General features: G+C 44.4%; 3 protein-coding genes across 3 annotated transcripts in view; 2 read left to right on the forward strand and 1 right to left on the reverse strand.

The window, feature by feature from the left end:
- LOC113771562 (putative late blight resistance protein homolog R1A-4) overlaps window positions 1–3,961 on the forward strand; it is a 13,457-nt gene extending 9,496 nt beyond the window's left edge. The window contains exon 4 of the mRNA XM_027316136.1: window positions 256–3,961. Coding sequence (XP_027171937.1) covers window positions 256–3,961 — 3,706 coding nt within the window. The remainder of the gene's footprint in view (window positions 1–255) is intronic.
- A 2,876-nt stretch (window positions 3,962–6,837) lies between these two features.
- Window positions 6,838–10,190, forward strand: LOC113771563. The gene is made up of 3 exons (XM_027316137.1): window positions 6,838–7,246; window positions 7,336–9,254; window positions 9,438–10,190. Exons 1-3 carry the CDS (start codon window positions 6,838–6,840, stop codon window positions 10,188–10,190), a joined length of 3,081 nt encoding a protein of 1,026 aa, XP_027171938.1.
- A 7,402-nt stretch (window positions 10,191–17,592) lies between these two features.
- On the reverse strand, window positions 17,593–18,743 carry LOC113771564 (protein S-acyltransferase 8-like). Its single transcript, XM_027316138.1, has 4 exons — window positions 18,609–18,743; window positions 18,107–18,273; window positions 17,751–18,021; window positions 17,593–17,661 (listed from the first exon to the last, which is right to left on the reverse strand). Exons 1-4 carry the CDS (start codon window positions 18,741–18,743, stop codon window positions 17,593–17,595), a joined length of 642 nt encoding a protein of 213 aa, XP_027171939.1.
- Window positions 18,744–24,090: the final 5,347 nt, after the last annotated feature.

Consider the following 24,090-nt stretch of genomic DNA (forward strand, 5'->3'; position numbering starts at 1 on the left):
TAGCTAACGCATGTGCAGTGGGGTCGTTTTTTTCTTTCAACCATCCAAGAAGTATCCCATGACTATTTGTCATGTTGGGTAGAGAGCCCTTGTTTTTGAGGTTTTGCAGATCTTTCTTATCTCCTTTCATATTTGAGAACTGTTTCATCTCTTAAATTGAGATCGATACATTCTGGTTCCCTTGTTAATCTTCCTTTTATTAGATGGCCTCCACTAGTATCACTTGTATTCCTTCCATCTTGGATAATCTGCAAGCGCTGGAGAACGATTGTCCAGAATTTCCAAATGGGCAGCAGAAGTACCTGAAACGCATGCTAAGATATCTGAGAACATTTCTTCTGTGTGTGCGAGAAAATACAGCAACGATGATGTGCAATTACCATTTAACAACAAAAAGAACCAGACAGATAATCATTATGCAAGCATAGAAGCTCTGGCAGTTCGGATTGGAGATGCCATTCCCAAGTGGGCAAAGGAGATCCAATCTTCTGATCAGCCTAGGGATACGGTCCATGATTTAGAAAAAGACATTAAATCCTTCGAACAAGAAATTTGCGAATGGTATGTCTTTTTCTTGGGTTCCTCGTCACAGCAGTCCAGTAATTCGCTCGTTCGAAAAGATGACCTCATGGAATTCATGGATTCTCTTCTGGAGAATCTAGTGAATTATTGGTCATGGATTCGGCCGGCACATGAAGTTCGACTAATTAAAGCCCTTGAAGAGAAGCTGGCGTTCATGAAAAACTTCATCCGTTTTGTCAAACTGTATGGTGTTCAAAACACAGAATTGGGACCTTTGTTGGTTCACACTGAAACCGTGGCTATCAATGCAGCACGCCTCTCTTATAAGTGCCAGTTTAAGAAGGGTTTCGGACCGCCCAAGGATGTCGTGGAAAGCATTTCGGAACTGCTGCAGAAGATTATTCCTGTTGAACATCAAGTCCTTGAGACTTGTATCCAGGCCCTGGCTGCTTCAAAGTTATCAAGACAATCACATGGAGACACAGATGAGCATCTGTTGAGAGACTTCTTCCATTCCCTCCTGTGTAATCTTTGGGAGAAACTAAAGCATGGTACTTGTCCTGTGATTTTGCGTCAGCTGCAAATGTTTTACGAGGGGTTAAATTCCTTGAGAACCATTTTGAAGGAGAAGCCAAAGGAGTTCGATGAGAAAGTAAGAGATCCTACTCGAGTCGTGAAATGTTATGGAGGAGATTTTATTTCCCCACTCTCTCTGAATGCAATCAAAGACGCCATACAAGCCAAGGATATGGATATTGTGTGTTCTGAGTTATTGGAAATAATTAAGCTCATCGATGCAGTAATCACAGAGAAGTGTCCAGAATCATCATCATTCAATTTTCCTAAGACCAATGGACTGGGCTTTGTTGATTCCCTTCTGGAAAAGATGATGGATGTGACAAGTTCTGAGGCTGGCTCGATTGCTTTGATCGATCATCCAATTCAAAAAGTCCAGGAAGAACTTGTTTGTTTACGCTCTTTGCTGAGGAAAATTGTGAAGCTGCACAATGAAGACGAGGACGTCCAGGCAATTTGGAATCGTATTGTTGGGGTGGCATATAGGATAGAGTTTCTTATTGACTCCTTAATAACTGGAAATATCTTTGATTCTTCTTCAATGTCCATTCATTCCATTTTAGAAGAAATGAACATCATTAAAGCTGCAGCCTTGAAGATTTGTGGTAGCGAAAGACTTGGTGGAGAAGTAAAGGAACTAACGAAGAGATTCAATCACATGCCACAACAAGGAAGTAAGCCAATAGTCAATGATGTGGTGGTGGGATTCGAGGATGAGACGGCATCGATAATCAATGGACTCAGAAATGGATCATGCCAAGTGAAAATTGTTTCCATTGTGGGTATGCCGGGATGCGGTAAGACAACTTTGGCTAGAAAAGTGTACAATGATTCTTCAATGAAGTCCCATTTTTATGAGCGTGCTTGGTGTACTGTTTCTCAAATATATCACAAGAGAAATCTGTTGCTTCAAATTTTGACTTCTATTGAGTCCAAGCTTCCTGAGGATGTTTTTAAGATGGGTGAAGAAGATCTGGCTCTTCAAGTCAAAAGACGTTTGCTGAAAAACAGATATCTCATTGTTTTGGACGATGTATGGGACATTGATGCATGGAACGGATTGGAAGCCTCATTCCCTGATGATGGAAATGGAAGTAGAGTTATCTTGACAAGTCGGCTCCGTGGTGTTGCTTCCCAAGACCAACTCGACCATGAACCATATTCTCTTCGTCAACTCGCTCCTAATGAGAGCTGGGATTTGCTAAAAGGGAAGTTATATCCTGGACAAGATTTGGCTCCTCCAGAACTATGTGAAATTCGACAGCAAGTCGTGGAAATGTGTCAAGGACTACCTCTTACGGTTGTCATTCTTGCCGGAATTCTCTCAAGGATGGACCGACATGATTGGAAAGAAGCTGTGGAAGGTTTAAGTTCAAGGAATGTTTCTAGTACGGAACAATGTACCGCTACATTAGAGCTGAGTTACAAACATTTACCTGATACTTTGAAGGCATGTTTTCTTTATTTTGGAGCCTTTCCAGAAGACCATGAACACAATACCAGGAGGTTGATTTCTCTATGGGTCGCTGAAGGATTTGTTCCAAAAACTCAGCTCAAGAGAACAGAGGATGTGGCAAATGATTACCTGATGGAACTTATTAGCAGAAGCTTAGTCATAGTTTCGAAACCAAGATCCATTGATGGGGTCAAAGCTTGTCGCATTCACGATTTGTTATATGAGTTTTGTGTGACAAAAGCCAAAGAAGAAAAGCTTTTGCAGCGGGTACGTATGTATGATGACTTATCTGCTTTCACTGTGCCATGCTACCTACGCCGCTTATGCATTATTGATTCTAAGCTCGAGCACTTTGACAACTTGAGGTTATTTTCTCCTGCCATACGCAGTCTATTGTTATTCAGTCACGATGAAGAGAGTATTAGTTTGGACCTTCGATTCATTTTTCACATCATCAAACTTGTCAAAGTGTTAGATTTGAGCCAAATTGGACTCGACCCCTTTCCTAGAGAGGTAGAACTGCTTGTTCACTTGCGCTACTTGGCAATTCTAGGTCGAGGTAAAATCAGTCTCCCATCATCAGTATGCAATCTCCCGAATTTGGAAACTTTGATTTGGCGAAATTCTTCAACTCATCGTTCAGTTTCACTACCAGATACCATATGGAACCTGAAGAAACTAAGGCATTTACAACTAATTGATGAGGTCGATAAGCATTATTGTTTTTTTTTCCCTAGAGACAATCTTGACAACTCGTCACAGTTGCGTGACTTAGATTTCTTGTCCTGTTTGTCTCTCGATCCTGAGGAAAACATCAGCAAGCTGTTGAGAAAGTTTCCAAATATCCGCAAGCTGAGATGCTCTGTCAATCTGAAGCCAGATGTTCAATATCATGTAGCAATGGATTGTCTAAGTCAGTTGGAATCACTCAGTCTGAGTTGCGTTATTTATGGCGGTGACCGATATCAGTTAGATTTCCAATTTCCTTTGACTATTAAAAAATTGACCCTATCTTATTTTCGCATGCCATGGAGCAAAATGGCAGCAATTGGAAATCTACCCAATCTTGAGGTGCTCAAATTACTCAAACAAGCCTTTGAGGGGGAAATATGGGAAATGGAACTAGAGAAGTTCCCTAAAGTTCGTTTCTTGAAATTAGCTTCCTTGAACATTGCGAAGTGGACAGCCTCCTCCGAGTACGACGAGCAGGACTATTTTCCTGGTCTCCAGAAGTTAGTATTGGATCGTTGTGGAGCATTGCAAGAGATCCCTTCTTGTTTGGGAAATAGTTCTGCCCTTGAAATAATTGAGGTGTCAAAATGTCCCAACTGTACCAGTTCATTGGAAGAAATTCAGGAAGAGCAAAGAAGCAATGGAAAAACCGATCTGAAGATCCTTATCTCATAATGGACGATTGATCTCCTCAAGTAAGTTTTTTAAGTCTGTGGTGAGCTCCAAGAGCACATCGGCCCGGTCCACACACACGTCGGTCCGGCCCAAGAGTTCGGACAGGAGGAGCTGGACTGGGGCGCCAGGTCAGCTCGCAGGTCCATAAGAGCGCCGCCCCTCAGGCTGATGGGCCTGATGGGCTGCGAGATCCGCGCCTCCAAGTCCGTGTCAAGTCGCCCTAGGAACCGTTTCCTCCCCAATAAGGACTCCTTGGCCTACTAGGAAACAAACACTGGAGACTCTATAAATACCACACGGAGGAAGAACACAAGGTACGCTTTTTCTCAGTGCAAACTCTACTCTCTTTACTTACAAGCTTGTTCTGACTTGACCGTCGGAGTTGCTTCAGGGGACCTAGCCCCGCAGCTCGCTCACGTGCAGGTCGGACGCTCAGCCAGCTCGTTCCTCCGAACCCAGCTCAGTTCGGATCTTCACTTCGGCAGTCGCATCATTTGGCGCCGTCTGTGGGAAACGTATTTCTTCTCTTTTTTCGCGAACAACATGCCGAAAACTAGATCTCAGAGGAATGTGGATGGTGCTAAGGGGAACGCACAGGGCGATCCCCAACAAATTCACCAGGAAGCCAACACAGGGGAGGTAAGGGTCGAGCTCTCGCAGATCTCGCCGGAACAACTGGTGCAGTCGGTTGCTGCGAACTTGCCTACCTTTGAGGCTATTGTGACGTACCTGAAGGGACAATCTGGACAATCTGGGGCAGTGAAGGGGCACTCGGGAGTCCCTCCCAGTCCGGAGCATGGGTGCAAAAAACGGGCAGAACAGGGAGTTCGGAATCCCGATCTGGAAGCCCCAGGTCGAAGAGGACGCGAAAGGAGATTACACGCGAGCAGGTCCAGGTGCCAGAGCCCTCTCATAGGAATTCCCGAACTAACCATCCGGAGCCCGTTCCGAGGCCTTCTCGGATGGAGGTTCCTCCCAGGAAGGAGGATTATCAGGTCCAGGACGAACTGGACCTCCTGCTGGATCCAGAGGCGGATAGGTACACTGCCTCTCCCTTCATACCGGAGATCGAAGATTACCTTCTGCCTGCCAAGTTCAAAATACCATCCATGAAGTCCTACGACGCGACCACAGATCCAGAGGATCACTTGTTTGCATTTCTGACTCAGATGCGCCTACAGACAGCTGCGGATGCGGTTAGGTGCAAGACCTTTCCAATGTTCCTGGAAGGGAAGGCCCGACATTGGTTCCAGGGTTTACCTCAAAGGTCAATCCGGTCGTTCGGCCAGCTCAGGCGGCTGTTCGCGGCCCAGTTCGTCTCCTCTCGCGCTTATTCCAAAACGACGGCTCATCTGATGACTGTTCATCAAGGGCCCGAGGAGTCATTGCGTGAGTATATGGTATAGTTCAACAACGAATCCCTTCAGGTGCGGGACCGAGATGACAAGGTGGTGATGGCTGCCTTTGTCAATGGGTTGCGCAAACAGAAGTTGTACACGGAGTTTGTAGAGAGACCTCCCAAATCCGTCCGGGAGATGCTAGACCGAGCTCACGAGAAAGCGAATGCCGAGGAGGCCAATCGGCTGAAGGGCGCCCAGGAAAGGCTGCGGGATGACAAACGCAGGAAGGGCGCCGACCTGAGAGAGTCGCGGACAGGTCAAGGCCGCAAGAACATACCCGAACGCTTGCCCCGGAGCCAACCATAGGAGAAGGAAAAGGCCTGGACTTCGCTCACCGCGCCCAGGGCTCGAGTCCTGGCTGTAATGGAACAGCAAGGGATCTCTCGCCCTCCTCGGCCGTTGGGGGGTGACAAAACCCAGCGCGACCAGGGCTTGTATTGTGCGTACCACAGGGACGTCGGGCACGATACGGAGGACTGTCGACACCTCAAAAAGGAGATCGAAAAACTGATAAGGAGAGGTCACCTTGGGCAGTTCGTCCGTGACGGGCGAACAAGATCAGAAGCAAGGGGGGTTCAAGCGAGATCGGACGACTAGTTCGCACGACCGACCTCGGGGTCCTCGTGATCGTACTCCGGAGCAGGGGGTTCAGAACCTAGCCGGAGTGATTAACACCATTGCGGGGGGACCTGCTGGGGGGGATAGCCATACGGCTCGACGAAACAACCGGCCTCCTCCCAGCGGGGAGAGCTCGAATAAACGGCTAAAGATGTACGAGGAGATCATCTATGGGCCAGAGGACGCGGTGCCCTTGGCCTCCAATAACCATGAAGCAATTGTGATAGAAGTTATCACGTGTAACTACAAGGTAAAAAAAGTGTACATCGACAATGGGAGTGCCATCGATGTGCTGTATTACAAAACCTTCAAGGAATTGCAGCTGGAGGACAAGCAGCTCATCCCCGTTCGGACTCCCTTGATAGGTTTTGCAGGCTCGCCAGTGAGACCAGAGGGAATGATAACCCTCATGGTCACCGTAGGAGAGTCACCCAGATGCCGAACTGTCCCGGTGAACTTCGCGGTGGTGAAGGAGCCATCCTCTTATAATATGATACTGGGACGACCAACCTTAAATGCTCTCCGAGCTGTCTGTTCGACCCTGCACCTTAGCATGAAATTCCCAACGCCTGATGGGGTGGCCGAGGTGCTGGGAGACCCGGAGGTAGCTCGGGCCTGTTACATCGCCACCCTCAAAGGAAAGGAGAAGCTGATGGCCCAGACGACCTGTATGGAGCCCTGGGAGCCTGCTGAGAAGGAGGAAAGGTTGGAGACGGATGAGAGTCTGGTTGAACTGCCCATCCTGAGCAACCTGATCGTGGGGTAAAAGCTGGAGCCGGTCTGAGCGAGCGGACGCGGCAAGCTCTGCAATCTCTGCTGGAGGAATATGCCGAGATCTTTGCGTGGAGTGCTGATGACATGCCCGGAGTCCCTCCCGAGCTGGCAGTTCACAAGTTGCACGTTGACCCAAGCATCCGGCCAGTGAAGCAAAAGAGGAGGAACTTCGCTCCCGAGCGCAACGAGGTCGTCAAAGAAGAGGTAGGTAAACTGTTGGAGGCCAAAATTGTGAAGGAGATCTACTATCCGACCTGGCTGGCCAATCCCGTACTGGTCAAAAAGGAGGACAGAGCCTGGAGGATGTGTGTAGACTTCACCGACCTGAACAAGGCCTGTCCGAAGGATTGTTACCCCCTCCCTCGCATAGACCAGCTGGTCGACTCAACAACGGGGTACGAGATCTTCTGCTTTCTGGATGCTTTCAAAGGGTATCACCAGATAGCGCTGGACGAGGAAGATCAGGAGAAGACTGCCTTCATCACCGAATACGGTACGTATTGTTATACCACCATGCCATTTGGGTTGAAAAATGCAGGCGCGACCTATCAACGGCTGGTCAACAAGTTGTTTAAAAACCAGATCGGCCGAAACATGGAGGGTACGTGGATGACATGCTGGTGAAAAGCCGAACTCAGGAGCAGTTCATCAACGACCTCAGAGAAATCTTTGACATCCTACGGAGCTCGCGGATGCGGCTGAACCCCAAGAAGTGCACCTTCGGGGTTAGGTCGGGCAAGTTCCTGGGGTACATGATATCCAAGGACGGGGTAAGAGCTAATCCCGACAAGGTAAAAGCTATCATGGACATGGCTCCTTCCCGAAACATAAAAGAGGTCCAACGGCTAGCTGGCAGGATGGCGGCCCTGAACAGGTTCTTGTCGAAGTCTGCCGTTCGGGGTTCCCCCTTCTTCAGGGCCCTGCGAAGAGGCCCCCAGTTCGAGTGGACTCCCGAGTACCAGCGCGCGTTTGACGAGCTAAAAGCCCACATCGCACGCTTGCCAGCCTTGACCTCTCCCGCACAAGGAGAAGTCTTATTTATCTATCTTGCAGTTGGGGAGGAGGCAATCAGTGCGGTACTAGTTCGGGAAGAAGGTAAAATCCAGAAACCCATATACTATGTCAGCCGAGCTTTGCAGGGGGCGGAGCCAAGGTACACCTCCATTGAACGGTATGTTCTGGCATTGGTGCACGCGACCCGGAAGCTCAGGTCATACTTGCAAACTCACCCCGTGGTGGTCATGACCGATCAGCCTCTCAAGCAAATTCTTTCAAAGCCTGAGGCATCAGGAAGAATGGTGAGGTGGGCTGTGGAGCTGTCTGAGTACGACCTCAGCTACCAGCCTCGCACGGCCATCAAGGCCCAAGCATTGACAGATTTTATAGCTGAAGGAGTCTCCTTTGGACAACAGGAGCCGACCAGGGATTCAGCCGAGGCCGAGCAGGCCGGAAGAGCTGTCAAGGTCGCGCAGGCCACCAAGGCCAAACAGACCCACGACGTAGCCGAGGCCAGTCAGGCCAGAAACGCTTCCGAGGTCACAAAAGGCTCTAAGACTTCCCCGGCCGGACAGACCGTAGACGCTGTCAAGGCCAAGCAGGTCGAAGGACTTGCCCAGGTCAGACAGGCCACGAAGGAAGCCAAGGCCGGACAGGCCAGAAGCGCAGCGGAGACCGAACAAGCCAGGAGGGCTGTGGAACATGCCATCGGCGAGGTCGATCGGACCATTCCGACCTGGACACTGTTCGTGGATGGATCTTCAAGCAAGGAAGGATGCGGAGCAGGACTTCTCTTGACTAGTCCCCTGGGGGATGAACTGGCCTACGCCTTGAGGTTTGATTTCAGGGCCTCTAACAACGAGTCCGAGTACGAGGCCCTGGTCTCAGGGATGGAGATAGCTCGGAAATTGGGGGCCGAGTCAATAGAAGTCTACAGCGACTCACAGCTGATAGTGAACCAGGTCGGAGGGAGTTACGAGGTCAAGGAAGAGCCCCTGAGAAGGTACGTCGCCAAAGTACACGAGCTGAGAGCTCAGTTGAAATTATTCACGCTCAAGCAGATCCCGCGAAGTCAAAATAAGAGAGCGGATGCTCTGTCCAAGCTAGCTTCCACCTCGGTCGGTACCTTGAACAAAGAAGTACTGGTAGAGGTTGTCAGGAATCGGGCATATGATCAGGTAGAGGCAGCTGTTATTCACGTGATGGGCTCATGGATGGATCCCATCGTGCGGTACCTGGCTAGCGGAGAACTCCCTCCCAGCCGGGTGGAGGCACGGAGGGTCCTCCTCAGGTCGCGGGGATACGAGCTCTCGAATGGGGTACTCTACAAGAAATCCTACCTACGCCCCTGGCTGAGGTGTATCACTCCGGAGGAAGGAGACTACGTCCTGCGTGAGCTGCACGAGGGCATATGTGGAAACCACGTCGGCCCGAGGGTTTTGGCCAAGAAGGGGATGCTGTCTGGATATTACTGGCCGACCATATTCTTGGATTCAGCCGACCTGGTAGCTCGGTGCAAGTCCTGCCAGCTGCACGCATCGATCCATCACGCCCCGACTCAAGAGATGATCCCTCTCCAGAGCCCCTGGCCTTTCTTCTAGTGGGGGATCGACCTGTTGGGCCCATTTCCCCGAGCTCCGGGAGGTTATGAACATATAGTGGTAGCGATGGATTATTTCACTAAATAGATTGAGGCTGAGCCCCTTACCTCCATTAGCAGTAGATCGGTGCAGAAGTTCCTCTGGCGAAACATCGTCTGCCGATTTGGTATACCCCATGTTCTGGTCTCCGACAACGGGCGTCAGTTCGCTGACAGAACGCTTCAAGGCTGGTGCTCGGAGCTCGGGATCCGACAGCACTTCACCTCGGTAGGACATCCTCAAGCCAACGGGCAGGTCGAGAACGTTAACAGAACCATCTTGCATGGCTTGAAGACGCGGGTTGAACTCGCACGAACTGGATGGCTGGACGAACTGCCGACCATACTATGGGCTTACCGAACCACTCCCCGAACTGCTACCCAGGAGACTCCTTTCGTTCTAACCTATGGAGCAGAGGCAGTGATTCCTGCGGAGATCGGAGTTCCTTCGGGTAGGGTTCAGAATTTCATAGCTCGGGACCACGAGGAAGAGCTACGTTTCAACTTGGATCTGCTGGAAGCAAGGAGAGAAGAGGCGGCTATACGCATGGCTAAGTACAAGGGACAGGTTGCACGGCACTACAATGCTAGGGTGAGATCTCTGTCCTTCAAGCCAGGGGACCTGGTCTTGAGGAAGAATAGTGTGAGTCGGCTCCAGGGCACGGGCAAGTTGGACCCAAACTGGGAAGGTCCCTATGTGGTGAAAGAGGCAGATCGAGCGGGATATTGCAGGTTAACCCATCTCAGCGGGGAGGAGGTCCCACGCACCTGGCACAATTCCAACTTGAGGATTTTCCGATGAGCCCGCACATGTTAGCTAGTGTCAAGGTCAAGACTTTTATTGATGTATTGGGTTAGTAAGTTGCTTTGTTATTTGTTATAGGGGATAGCCCGCTTAGGTCGGCAATAGGCCGAACTGATGTACCTTAAAATTATGACAAATGATGCCAAGTGTAAAACAAAAGAAGGTTTCTTCATTTCTTCATTTCATTCAAGGGGCTGTACAAAGGGTCGAGCCCGTACAAAAGGAACTAAGCCTTGGAGGGACAGAGCTCTTACAAAACGAACTACTAGCAGTTCGGAGTCCGAGGCCCTACTCTAGTTCTCGCCCTCTTCTTCCTCTTGCTCTGATTCAGGGGTGGTGACTGGCAGCAGGGGATCGGCAACCAGGTCGGTCAACTTCCGTCCACGCGTATAGCCCTCCACTAGGCGGTCGAGCTGTTCCACGGCCAGAGGATTGTAGCTGGGGAACTTGCTCAGGTCAAACCCAGGCAGACCCAGCCTTTGCACTTCATCCAGGGCTTGAGAATACCCATGCTGCAGCACGGGAGTATTCAGGATGGCCAGGTCACCCCTAAAATCCTCCGACCGGAGGAAGGCCCGCACGCCCTCTTGGCCTCCCTCAGTCCTAGCCGCCTCGACCTGAGCAGACAGCTCGGCGCTCCTCTTCTGCTCCTCACCCAGCTGAGAGGTCAGGTCGGAGTTCTTCTTTAGCTCCAGTTCAAAGTTAGAGTGAGCATGGGCGAGCTGCTTCCTCAGACCTTCAGCTTCTGCCACAGCTGCTTCATTCTGGCTGAGTAGTTTCTCGTTGGCCGCCCTCGTCTCGCTCATCAGGGGGAGGAGGCTCTCATAGCGCTTGGCCAGCTCGGAGCCAACCAAGTTCACTTGGGCCGCGCCTGTGTAATAGTAGTCGAGGAGGTCAGATGCCTCCATGGCCTTGACCAAGCTGTAGTCCCTTGGAAGGATGGCCCCATGAGCAAGCTCCCTGGCCACCTCCGGGAATTGAGCTCGGTCGTTTATGGAGAGCTTCCACTGAGGACAGAAGTGCATTGGGTGTTGGTGCGTAATCAGCCGCGTCTGCGGGTCAAATAGCAGGGTAGAACTCTGGCGTTGCCATAAGTTAGGAGGAGCGTCAGCTCGGGCTTGCTCCTCGGCGGTATTCACGCCGTAGTGACCACCCCGGCCAGGTTCAGGCGTGGACCTCTCTTCCTGAACCGGGGAGGAGGTCGTCTCCACCCTTGCCCTCTTTGCAGTTGTCTTCTTCTTCTTTTTCTTCCCAGCCTCGACAGCCTTGGCGGACTGAGCAGGAGCTGGCTGAGGCGTCGGAACTGGTGCCGAGCTGGTTGGGATGGCTGATGAGGGCTGGGTGGCAGCGCCTGGATTGCTGGATCCTCCGATGGTTAGAAGGGAAGAAAATCTCTTCACTGCAAAAACAGAAGACCAGGAGGTCAGCAGATGTATAAGCAAAGAAGGGGAAAGAAGAGGAAGGCCAGGTCGTTTACAGGAGGTCAGCTCGTCTGGAGAGAGCGGCCTAGTCTCTAGTGAGGGATCTGAGGGGTTAGCTCGGATCAGCCCCGCCGCCCAAAGCTGGGCATTGCTGAATTCTTTCACCTCCAGCTTCTCGTCTGAGCTGAGTAGGCGGCTGAGCTCGGCTACAGGGAGCGGGTCTGGAAGTGGATCCGAAACCTGAGTCTCCGCCCTCCAGGTCAAAGGGGGAAAGCCCAGGTTCTTCACAAAAAAGAAGTAACGCTTCCAGTCTTTGATGGAGGAAGGTGCCCCCGTGAACAGCTCGCGGGAGGGGGTCTTTGCTCCACTTCTACGGGCAAAGTAGAACCACCCAGGCACCTTTCCACTGACCTTCATCTGGAAGAAGGCTTGGAACAGGTCATGGGAAAAAGGAATTTCTAGGGCTCGGCAGAGGATAAAAAAGCCTATGATGGAGCGAACACCATTGGGACTGACCTGGGTTATACGGATGCCCCAGAAGGTGAGGATAAAAAAGAAGAAATCGGGGATAGGCAAGCGAAGACCACCCATCAGCTGGTCCCTATAGATCGCCACGAAGCCAGGTGGAGGTCGGCTGGCGACCTCTCCTGGATGGGCGGCCCTAGGTTCAAAGAGGGCCGGGATTTCGTATTTTTCGACCAGCGAGTCCACGTCTTTCTGTTCCAAGGCTGGGGGGATAGTGTCAACCTCTCCGAAGTTGCCACTAGGTCCCCCTGAGGTCCCTGCGGCCGTCTGCGTTGGAGTTGCCTGATCGGCAGCTCCGGCTACGGGCTGGGCAGGTCGCTCGGCCGGGCTCATTACTCTACTGGGAGATAGGACGGGAGAAGGCGCGGGTGCTGGCCCAGATGAAATGGAAGGAGAAGAACTAAGGGAATCGGGGGGAACTGGTATCTAAGTTTATAGGACTAGCTGCTCTATGCCTAGGGGCCGAACTGGTAACGTCAGAACTATCAGAACTGTAAGAAGACATAAAAGGAAAGGGAGACTTACTGATGGAAGTAGGAGATCGGACGAAAAGATGATCTAGGTAATGCGCGAACTGACTCTGGGCTCCTAAGGCAGGGCGACCCGGCGTATTCTTGAAGGAAGACGGATGAAGCAGCGAGCTAAAGAAGGATAGAGCGAGCTGATAGAATGAAGGAGGAGGGGTGAAAATGACGCCCAAGAATCCTATTTATAGGCAATTCACAGGGCGGGAAACTGAAGAGACGTGCATTTATTTGAGCCGTTATGGGGAACCGTTCCTGACCGTTGCAGCTGGCAGGCGTGATGATCGAGACGATTGACGCGAACCGACGCGGCGGTTGCGTGCTCCACTTACGGACGAGGGCCCCACACCGAGCTGCCACGATGCACGATCGAGGTGATTGACATGAACCGACGCGACGGTTGCGTGCACCACTTACAGACGGGGGCCCCACACTGAACCGACACGATGCCAAGAAGACGGCTAGACTCACGCGCACGTTCGATGACTCTAGACTAAAGGGGGGGCTAGTGTGGTGAGCTCCAGGAGCACATCGGCCCGGTCCACACACACGTCGGTCCGGCCCAAGAGTTCGGACAGGAGGAGCTGGACTGGGGCGCCAAGTCAGCTCGCAGGTCCATAAGAGCGCCGCCCCTCAGGCTGATGGGCCTGATGGGCTGCGAGATCCGCGCCTCCAAGTCCGTGTCAAGTCGCCCTAGGAACCGTTTCCTCCCCAATAAGGACTCCTTGGCCTACTAGGAAACAAACACTGGAGACTCTATAAATACCACACGGAGGAAGAACACAAGGTACGCTTTTTCTCAGTGCAAACTCTACTCTCTTTACTTACAAGCTTGTTCTGACTTGACCGTCGGAGTTGCTTCAGGGGACCTAGCCCCGCAGCTCGCTCACGTGCAGGTCGGACGCTCAGCCAGCTCGTTCCTCCGAACCCAGCTCAGTTCGGATCTTCACTTCGGCAGTCGCATCAAAGTCCTTTACTTGTGTACTGCTACGGGTTATATGTATCTGTTTAGCATCAAGATCAAGTTGTTCATTTTCTTAATAGTTGTTCTTTTTCTTTTTCTTAATTAGTACTGGAAAGCTGCAAGTTTTTGGAGGAGGTCCCTTCTTGTTTGCAAAATCTATCAACTCTTGAAATAATTGAGGTGTCTAAAAGTCCCAACCGTACCAGTTCATTGGAGGAAATTCAGGAAGAGCAATTAAGCAGGGGAAATACACTGATCTGAAGATCCTTCATTCTACTTTTCTTTATTAACCCTTTACTTCTGTACACATACTGGTTATGTTGTGTCTTGTTTTCTTTGCAAATTTCTTGTTATTCCTGTGGCCGAATCTTGCACTCGGACATATACGTACCCCAAATACACTGTGGAAAACAATTTTTCAATAGTAGTACTCTGCTTCCACAACTGAGTTTGCAAATTTTCCAAGAACTTATTTGTCTTTATTGGTTTGAACTTTGAATTACAATAATATACTATTAACGAAATAACTTTTGATACCAAGATTGATTGTTGTACAAAATGAAGGAAGAAACCCAACATTTTTTTTTTTAAAAAAAAAAAACCCTTCTATCCATCCCTAACATTAAAGAGAAACTAAGTTAAGAGAGTTAATTGTGCTAACTTCACTTGAGCCATAGCCCTTAAATGTCTCTTTATTGCTTTAGAAATATTATGAAACTTTTTGTAAAGATGTTTATCAAACGTTTTAAATTGTTCTAAAATTATATCTTAAAAATTAGTATATAATTTTCAAAATACAAAAGGCCTCCCAAAATAGGTAACATCCAGGGTAAATGTAGAGGGCAAGGTATAAGTGGAACATTTTTTAAGAGATTTTAGCATAATTTTTAGGGCCACCCCACCTTATATAGTTTCACGGGAAATGATGGCACCAAAGATGGACCTGGAGCTGGAAGGGATCCTCCAAGTCCAGATACTCTTATCCAAAGATTTAGATAATTCTCCTGTTCATCCTTAATATTCTAAAAATTTTTAAAAAGCCCTTTAAATTTGAATATTTTGGAGCCGCAACTGTATATTCTAGTTTGCCAAAATCTACTCATAGTATCTCTACCTTACCCCTGTAAACTTTTGTTGTGGCTCTACAAGTGAAACACATTACATGAGGGAGTAGCTAAAATTGATTTTATAGTATCCAAAAACATAAAAAACAGTTTAGGTGACCGGAAGGGGATACTACATTCTCTCATGCTGCGTTTGGATTCAAAAATTTGACGAATAATTTAAAATTCTCTCAAATCCCTGTAGTTGTTTGGATTGTTTAGGAGGTATTTGAATTTATAAGTCATCAATTATTCTAATATTATATATATATATTGATAATTGGTGAATTACAAAGTCAAATGCTTCTTTATCAATCCAAATAACTAAAGTGGTTTGGATGAATTTTAAATCTTTCGTTAAATTTGCCAATCCAAATAAAGCCATAAAGTTTTTTTCATGACTCTATTGCATTGGAAACAACTTTGCAAGTGATCTAACAAACAATAAACAAAAAATTGTGCAAATAATAAATTTATTCTAGTAGTTTCAAAGAAATTGGATGGCAAGAATTACTTCAATACTTGTAAAATGATTCAAACTCGACAGAATTCAAAAATTCAATTCAAAATGCCTTTGATCTATCGATGCTGAGTATGTTAGAGGCGAACTGCCAATTTATAATTTGAAAAATATACATAAATACCTAGGTTGAAGATTCAAAACATTTTCATCTTAATTTGACATAATAAATAGTGATGCATTTCCTCCTAATTGTGGTATGTTGATGACAAAATTAAAGTAACCAAACTTGGAAAACTTACATAAGCAAAGTTTAGCTAGCACCAAATGCAGCAAAATGTTTGAAACGATGAGGAAGTATGATTATGTAGTCACTAATTAAAAAGGTTCATAATCTATGCTATCCCTGTCCATCTTGTAATCAATCTCAGACTTGAAATTCAGCTACCAAAACATGGTACAATGCAATTCTAAATGGGACAAGTAAATTGAAGGAAACAAGGAAATCATCTAGCAAACGTACTAAATATGCAATAAAATCATTTGATGCTAATATCACTCAATCCACCAAACCATCCAGGCTCCACATCTGCTCGAAAGTTGACTCTAGAGGGTAGTTGTGAAGCAAGTAGAACCTCCTTAATGTTGTTTAGGATTCGTTTGTCATAGGGGTTTCCAGAGTTCACATACTTTTGGTGAAAATGCTCATAAGATGTCTGCACAAGGCATAATATAGAAATTGCATCATAATTTGTTTAAGCAGCTATTTAGACTGGCCTTCTATGTTTATGTGCCAAAGCAGAAATTTCCTCAAAGCTGTGCACTTTAAATAATTGTTGTACCAAAAATTCAGTACTGTTCTCAAAAGAATTTCCCGTTAATTAATATATTTGACATACATGAAATACACTCATGCAAGAAAAATATGCATGAATTCAACTTTGAGATCAACCGTGATGATACTAGTACTGTTGGCATAAATGAAACTATAGAGGGCAAACCTGGTTTATAGCAATTAGATAAACATGATAACAAGAAAAGCCAGCAAGAAAACACATGGCTACAAAACTGAATAATGTCAATGCCACAGTCTCCGGGTCATTTCTTAGCAATCCAATCACCCCATTGCCATCTCCGGGCAATTTGTGATGTAGTGATTTGCATGAAAAGATAATGACAGGGTGTCAAATCTGTACAATAATAAATACCTACTCGAGAAAAGTACAGATTTTGTATATAGCGGTGAGTATGGTCGAATCCACAGGGACTGGGGATAATTCGTTTCTTCTAGAGTCCAGAGTATGGGAGGTTCTTGGATTAAATGCTAACTAAATAAATTAAGTGCAGAAAATAATTGATTAAGAGAAATAATTAAGAGAAACTCTAGCCAAGGGTACACTTCAGAAATGGTTCAGGCACTGATCATTGATTCACAGATAATTCCACATTTATTAATAGATTAGTTATAGTTGCCATGCACGCGATAAACAACCAACCTTTCCTTACTTTCTCGATAGTTAAGGTACGACCGTTAACTATTTCTCTAACCCAAAAACAACTCTAGGTACGACCGTAGGATTTAATTTCTAGATTGCCTTAATAATTAGAAAGACCCAATCCTAACTAACAAACACGCTACGAGGGTTTGTTTAAGTTAGATCGTATGTTCCCCTGACATAAACCCAATTACGCCAGTTGCTACTGAGATAAAGATAATGAACAATTACGGATTCAATTATCCCTATTTAGCAAAATAGCCTATGTGAATAATTAAAAATGGCGCATCTATTCAATCACTCACACGAGCTATAGCAATTAAAAGTAGGAAACATATAAATACCAATAAATTAAGGAAGCAATTAAAATAAATTAGATCTCACAGTAATTGTTGAACCAAGTCTTCAGTTGTCCCCTTGACTAGAATTAAGAGGTTAGTCCTCCATTAATGGAGAACAACCATCCGAAAGAGCTAAGAAAAGAAAACTAAAAACTATGCTAAAAGCCTAAACTAAAACTATTGATTGATAAGAGTTCTCTGTACGTTTGTCTCCTTTTTAAAGCCAACAATGACTAAAGCTTCTTATCCCTGTGGTCCCCTGCTGGAATTGAGAATCAAACCAAAAATGGGGCTCTACCGAATTCCTTGCTTTTAGTTTCCTATTGCTCGTAGGACTCCAATCTCCTAATCAGCAAAGGAAATGCAATCTCTTTGTAGCACCATGTGAGCCCGGTTGTTTGAAATCCCAATTATCTCCAAAAAGTCCCTCATTTGTGTAGTTTTCTGTTTCACTTCCTGAAATTGAGTCCAATACCAAATATAAGTAAATATTAATAATTAAAACAATATTTGGCAAGGATAAAGGGGAAAATTAACAATAAAATAACCAACAATTAACACCCTATCAGATAAACATGAAGGCAAACAAGAGCAGTCCTGTCAATAGAAATGTTACGTGAAGCCGATAATTCCTCTGCATTTTGAAAGAAAAAAATTAGAAAGTTATAGTTAGTAAACTAATTTTATTGCCAGAAGGACTTGCAGGCTTGTGATCATACATACCAGTCCCACACAATGCCCGATCCAGGTGCAATGGTGATCGAATTGTTGGATGCAATTGCTACAAGTTGCACAATGACAGGTTCTTGGTGGACGATAAATGTTACAAATGTTACAATACTTCAACTTCACCTCTATCCCATTTATGACAACTACCCTTGATCTCCTTCTGCGTTTACCAGCATCAATTGTTCCTAGATTATTTCTAGGAATTATACCAGGATCAATGGTACTGACAAATACCAAGCTCACAAGAACCTGCATTGAGGGCAATATATAGTTACATAAGGGCATTCGGTTACGTTCACAACTTTCTCATACAAGTGTGTGTGTTTGTGTGTGTGAAATTTAGTTTAGAACTAACAATTGTTGTCAAAATTGAAGATGTTATGATGATGGCCGGATTCCTTATATCACTTGCAACATGAACCGCAAATGTCCAACTTGATAGACTAATAGCAATGGCAGTTAAAATCAGCCCTTTTGGATCCGGACCACAAATCAGTCTCCCCTTGAAAAAGAATACCTATATTCAGAATAAGACGTCCAACATCAAATCCTCCTCCTTTTTTTTTTGCGTAAGCATCAAATCCTCCATTTCTTCTTTGATTTAAACCAATAAACTAAAAGCTTTATCAGGATTCAGCATAGTACAATGATAAGAAATAGCTTTGGAACGTAAAGCAAGAGCAAATGGAGGATTAGATTGTTTCCAGGCCAAAAATGGTAAACTCTTGCTTGTTCAATTTTGTGGCCACCTCGACAAAATCGAAAAGATTTTTCTTGAACCACCCTTTTGAATCCAATTATTTTCTCCCAAAGAGAAGAAAGCAATTGCTTGCTTTTTGCTTGAAGACTAACTTCAGAATTCTTATCTACCTTCTTTCCTGATGACATAGTACTTTCTGTAGGTTGATCAATTTCTAATGAGGCAGAATTATCGATAGCTTGAGCGACTGAAGAATTTACGCTGCCGTCTTTCTCTTCACTCGCCATCCACTCCATTCTCTCTTGCTTCTACTATCTAGACTCAAATTAAGAACTTCAATTGGCAGATGATAACCAACCCGGTTGAAACTTGTGACTGGAAAAGATATTTCAGAAAGCGGTTACTATTTTTGTGTCCATTACGTCCAAGCCATCGGGTTAAAGCGTGCACGCACTACCCGGATGCAATATAAAGCAAAACAAGCCTGTCAAATTGGGCTCGGGGAGGAACCCACTGAAATGGATGGGTCAGCGGATTCCCAATGGATGCTAGATTGAACCAGTAGATCACTATAATAAGGGTGTGTTTGGACGTGAATATTTGAAATAATTATTATAGTAATTTTTGTAATATGATGTATGTGATATAAAAAGATAATTGAAAAGATAAAAATATATGTTAAAAAATGTGTTTATGATGTAAGCAAATAATTTTTTAAGGAATAGCTGCAATCGAAACACACCAATAGTTTTTAATACAAGACATGTCGTATGACATCACAAAATAATGTTATTATAGAATGCTAATAATTGCGAGAGTTGTGACAAATAAAAATGTAATTAGTAATCTACCCATCCTTAGTTTTATTATGAATCTTGTTAGTTAAGAAGTTATGATTATACAATGTCATTCAAAGTGATCTTTGTTTTGAGAATTAATTGTTGTAATATTTCATTTTGTTAATATATTTCTAATTTGTAAAATAGATTTTGAGGAGCAACAAGTTTTAGTAAAAATTTCCAAATGAGTATTTGTAAAGTGTGTGTGTTTTAGGAAAGGCACGAGTGTCCACCAACACCACTGAAGTGTCCACCAACACCAAGTCACCAACGCCTAGATAGTTCCCAGTAGGAAAGGCATGAGCAAAACTTTTCTCAACAATGGAATACTGCAATTCGCCGATTGTTGCACCAGACTCAACCCAAGCACTCTTTCCTTCAATATCAACGCTAATTGACTTGAGATTTCTCATATCCAGCATGATGAATGGAACTTCGGACTTATAGGATGTGCCCTCGAAATCATGGCCGCCACTACGAATCCTCATTTGTACTCCATCTCGTTTGCAACATATGACTGTTGCTTCAACGTGATATATAGTATTCTAGAGGAGTGATTATTTGATAGATTACAATTTTATCATTTATTTTATAATTAATTTCCCTATTACCTGACCCGATGTGGATTAATTGTCAAATTCTACTCACTTTTAGAAATTTACATTTATTACAAAGAGTAGAATGAAAATACGATAACAAGTGCCAATTTGACAGTCATCAGGAAAGGAGTTCAAGTAGCAACCCTTATTCCAGGGGCATTTTTGGGAGTAGGGGAACTTTTCCCCTTTTGATAATTGCCGAAGAGAGAAGAGACGGAAGAAGACCTGGAGCCTCCCTTTGCTTCCCATGAAAATTAGATAGGAATAGATAGAAACAAGAGGAGACTACTTTAGCTTCAGAACTTTGACTTTTCTTTTGGTCTCTTAGTAGCTTTTCTTCTCGCATGTCAGGAGCAATTGGAAGACTTAATCACTCTCTGTAGTTTACGTTTTCTTTGATTAATCAAACGAATTGAGCTTTCTCAATCGGAGGACAATGGCCGCTACTTTCTCTACAGCTTTGTGTGGGTTTTTCTTATCAAGGATGAACTAAATCCCTTTTTCTAGTCAAGAAACAACAGAGGCTTTGGTTCGTCTAAAAATTGTGAGATCGATTTAATTTTATCTTTTCCTCTTATTTATTGGTATTCGCATATTCTCCGCTTGCAGCGCTTATGGTTGTTTAATTGATTGATTATCATGGATCGGGATAGTGAATTGATTTAGTAACCTATTGTCAATTAGGGCATTAAATTCGTAATTATTTAATTGCTTTGAAATAGTGACAACTGACATGATTGGATTTGTGTCAGGAGAATACGCGGGCTAATTTAAAATAACTCTGGTAATGTGTTATTTGGTTAGAATAGGACTTCTCTAATACATAAGACAATTGGGGAATTAAATCTTACGGGCGTACCTAGGATTATTTCTCAATTAGAGCAGTGATTAACTGGCGTACCTTAATGACCGACACAGTAAGGAGAGGTTGATTGTCATCGCTTGTTTTGCAGTTATAACCTATTTATTAGTAAATAATTGAAGTTGCCGTTGCATCGATGATCAATTAGATGAACCATTGCTGAATTTATTACTCTGATTTTAGTGAATTGTCGTTTAATTCTTAGTTAGCTATTTGTTTTTATTCGAACTGTCTTAATTGGCATCTTTTATACAAAATCACCCTCTTGTTACTTTGAATTTCAAAAGAGACAAATACCCCTAGTCTCTGAAGAGACGACCCTACTTGCCCTTTATACAAATCAATAAATCCTCGTAAATAAGTAATCCCATTCTGGTATATCGGATTAAGCAAATTCTTCGGGAACAGGGTGAATCAAGTAACCCATTGCACACCTAGAGTCCCTACTCCAGTACTTAGAATCGGGTTCTGATTACTTTAATTGGCAACTAGGTTTATTTTTATTATTGCACAGGCATCGACAACCTGTCATTATTGCCAAAGGTTTTGTTTTTTCCTTCATACAGAGAACATAAGATTTTGGATTGAAGATTCGACGATGGGTAAATAAGAAGAGTTGTTGGGGAGATAAAAGAACATTCAGAACTGAGATGTTTGATGACATGAAGCTATCAGGAATCGAACTTGAGTATGATGATGGAATTAGTAAGGAAAACAAGGCAGTGAATAACAAAACTTTAGACATTTCTGTCACCATTTCTGTGATATTCTGTACTATGATTCCCCTCAGACACAATGTAGACTTAAAAAAACTATAAATTGCTCATCTTATTTATATCCATTACAATTGACCGGGATTGATTGTCATATAAATTAAGAAATACATGCAAAGTTGGCCTGCAGGCCTGCTTTAAAAAAAAAGCTGTATTCTCCCTCTTGCATTGTAAGAAATCGTGATTGTAAGACTTATTCTCAAGTGAAGACACTGGCTAGCTCCGAATATGCAGTTCTGGTCATATAAGAGTTTTTGCATTCCGAATCTTGTATCAATTAAATATACAAGTCTGCCTAGTTAATAAAATTTTGTTAATTTGGGGCTCTCTTATCTTGTCAATTTGGAACAAAAATTTGGTAGTTTTAATCTCAATAACTAGGCAGACTTGTTCTTTGCTCAAAACATATATGCAGTCAATGTTTTTTTTTGGAATGTTGACAGGTGCCGAACCTGTGCAATAATAATTACTAAAAAGTCCTAATTACCACCTCAATTAAATAATTATAGAACAAATCCAAGTACTGGAGCAGGGACCCTAGGTGTGCAATGGGTTACTTGATTCACCCTGTTCCCGAAGAGTTTGCTTGATCCGATATACCGGATTTGTCTATAAAAATACTAATTTTGCGTACAATGGCAAGTAGGGTCGATTCCACAGGGAGCAGGTAGGAAATTATTTCTTTCCAAATTAGTAGAACGAAATTGGGGGATTTTCAATGGGAGGCAAACAAAAATAAAATAAAATAAAACAAACAAAATTCAAAACTAACTCACAAAGCACAATTCACTAAAAATAGCAATTAATAAAAGTTCTACCCAAAGGATCAACTGCTCAGGCACGGTCCAAATAAATGCTCATCGATGCAAAGATATTTCATCCATTTATCACTAGGTTGGTTATAGCCATCAATAAGCTCTGACAACCAGCTCTTCCTTACTTTTTCGACAGTCAAGGTACGACCATTGACTGCTTCTCTAACCAGATAACAACCCTAGGTACGACCGTAGGAATTTAATTACCCAATTGCATTAAAGCTAGAAGAACCCGACCCTAACCAATAAACACGCTAAGAGGGTTTATTTAAGCTAGATCTTGCGTTTTCCCATCATAAAACCAATTATGGTGGTTGCCACGAGGTGTTAACTAAATGAACAATTACGGATTCTATTTAATTAACGTGGCAGTAGGCTATTAAATTAAATCAAATACCCGGCCGTTGATATTCAATTAATAAAATACCCATGAACAATTAATTCAGGAAACGCACGAATAGCAATAAATTGGGAGAAATAATGAAGATTCGGTTAGATCTCACAGATGTGATGGACCGCGCCCTCGCGCCAACCTTTGGGTAGAGGGGGGAATTAGCCGCTCCTCATCATGTCAAGCTCACGCAATTTAATTGATTTCATCCCCGCAAACATCAAAGAATCTGGATTGGTGAAGTAGCGCAGATAGAAAAAGTGAAAAGTCTCGCTTGACTCTGCGTGGGAGTCCGTACTGGATTCCCCAAGTTCAATGCCAAAACCAACGGAAGTTGAATAAATTCGAAAGCGAAAAGCAAAAGAGTCAGACGCAGACGCCAAAAACAAGGGAAAGAAAAGTCTTCTGTGTCTGACCCTATTCGGCCGCAGAAGAAATAAAAGCGTTTGACAAATCTTCCCCTAAGTAGTAGAGAAACTAAGGCTAAGAGTAGTGATGCTTTGAATCTTGCTTTTTCCTTTCTTTATAGCCGCCGTAGGAACTCTCAGACGTCTGGCCCAATTCAAAAGCTAGCCTTTTTGAGTTTTTATCCCATGCTTCTCGCGGTTCACGTGGACCGCAGTCCGGCTTTCGGTTTCGTCCACCTTCTAAGGCGTGGCCACGCCCTGAGACGAAAAGTCTTCTGGAAATTTACCCCGCGAAATCATTTTTCATGCCTACCACCTACAATTCACACAAATATCGAATATAAGTGAAATTCCAATTCTTAGCACCGTGAATAGCCAAAATTAGGACAAAATAACAGTGCAAAATACGCCAAACAACCGTTCTATCAAATGTCTATTACGAAAAAGCCATTTATTTTGTCCTTCTTTCAGGGTTGCCTCCAGCAATAAAGAGTCAAACGTCGAACTTGTAGAACCTTTGATGTAGTCTCACCAAGGAACCATGCATATTAAGGTTAATATCTATTATTGTCTCATTTAATTTAGATTAATAGCTTTTATGTGATCTTGTCAACTCACATTATGTTGCTTGATTTTCTTGCATGCAAAATTCCATGACCAATCTGTCATTAAATACGTACATTACTAGTTACCAACTCAGTTCACCTTTAGAATAAGTGTCATTTGCTTCAAAGTCTTTCATGTTGGCTTATGCTAAATAAGCCTTAAAAATGTACAAAATCTGAATTAGAATGTGTTTGAAAGCATGATGATTAAGTGGTTTCAATATGACATCTATCCCTCATTCTTTGTTTTGGTTCTTCAGTTACATGCACTTAGGACACAACACAAAGAATAAGCCAATTTTATTTTGTCCCATAAAAGTAGTAAATTCTCTATGCTAAAGTA

This window comes from Coffea eugenioides, chromosome 5, assembly GCF_003713205.1.
Source record: "Coffea eugenioides isolate CCC68of chromosome 5, Ceug_1.0, whole genome shotgun sequence".
NCBI lineage: Eukaryota > Viridiplantae > Streptophyta > Magnoliopsida > Gentianales > Rubiaceae > Coffea > Coffea eugenioides.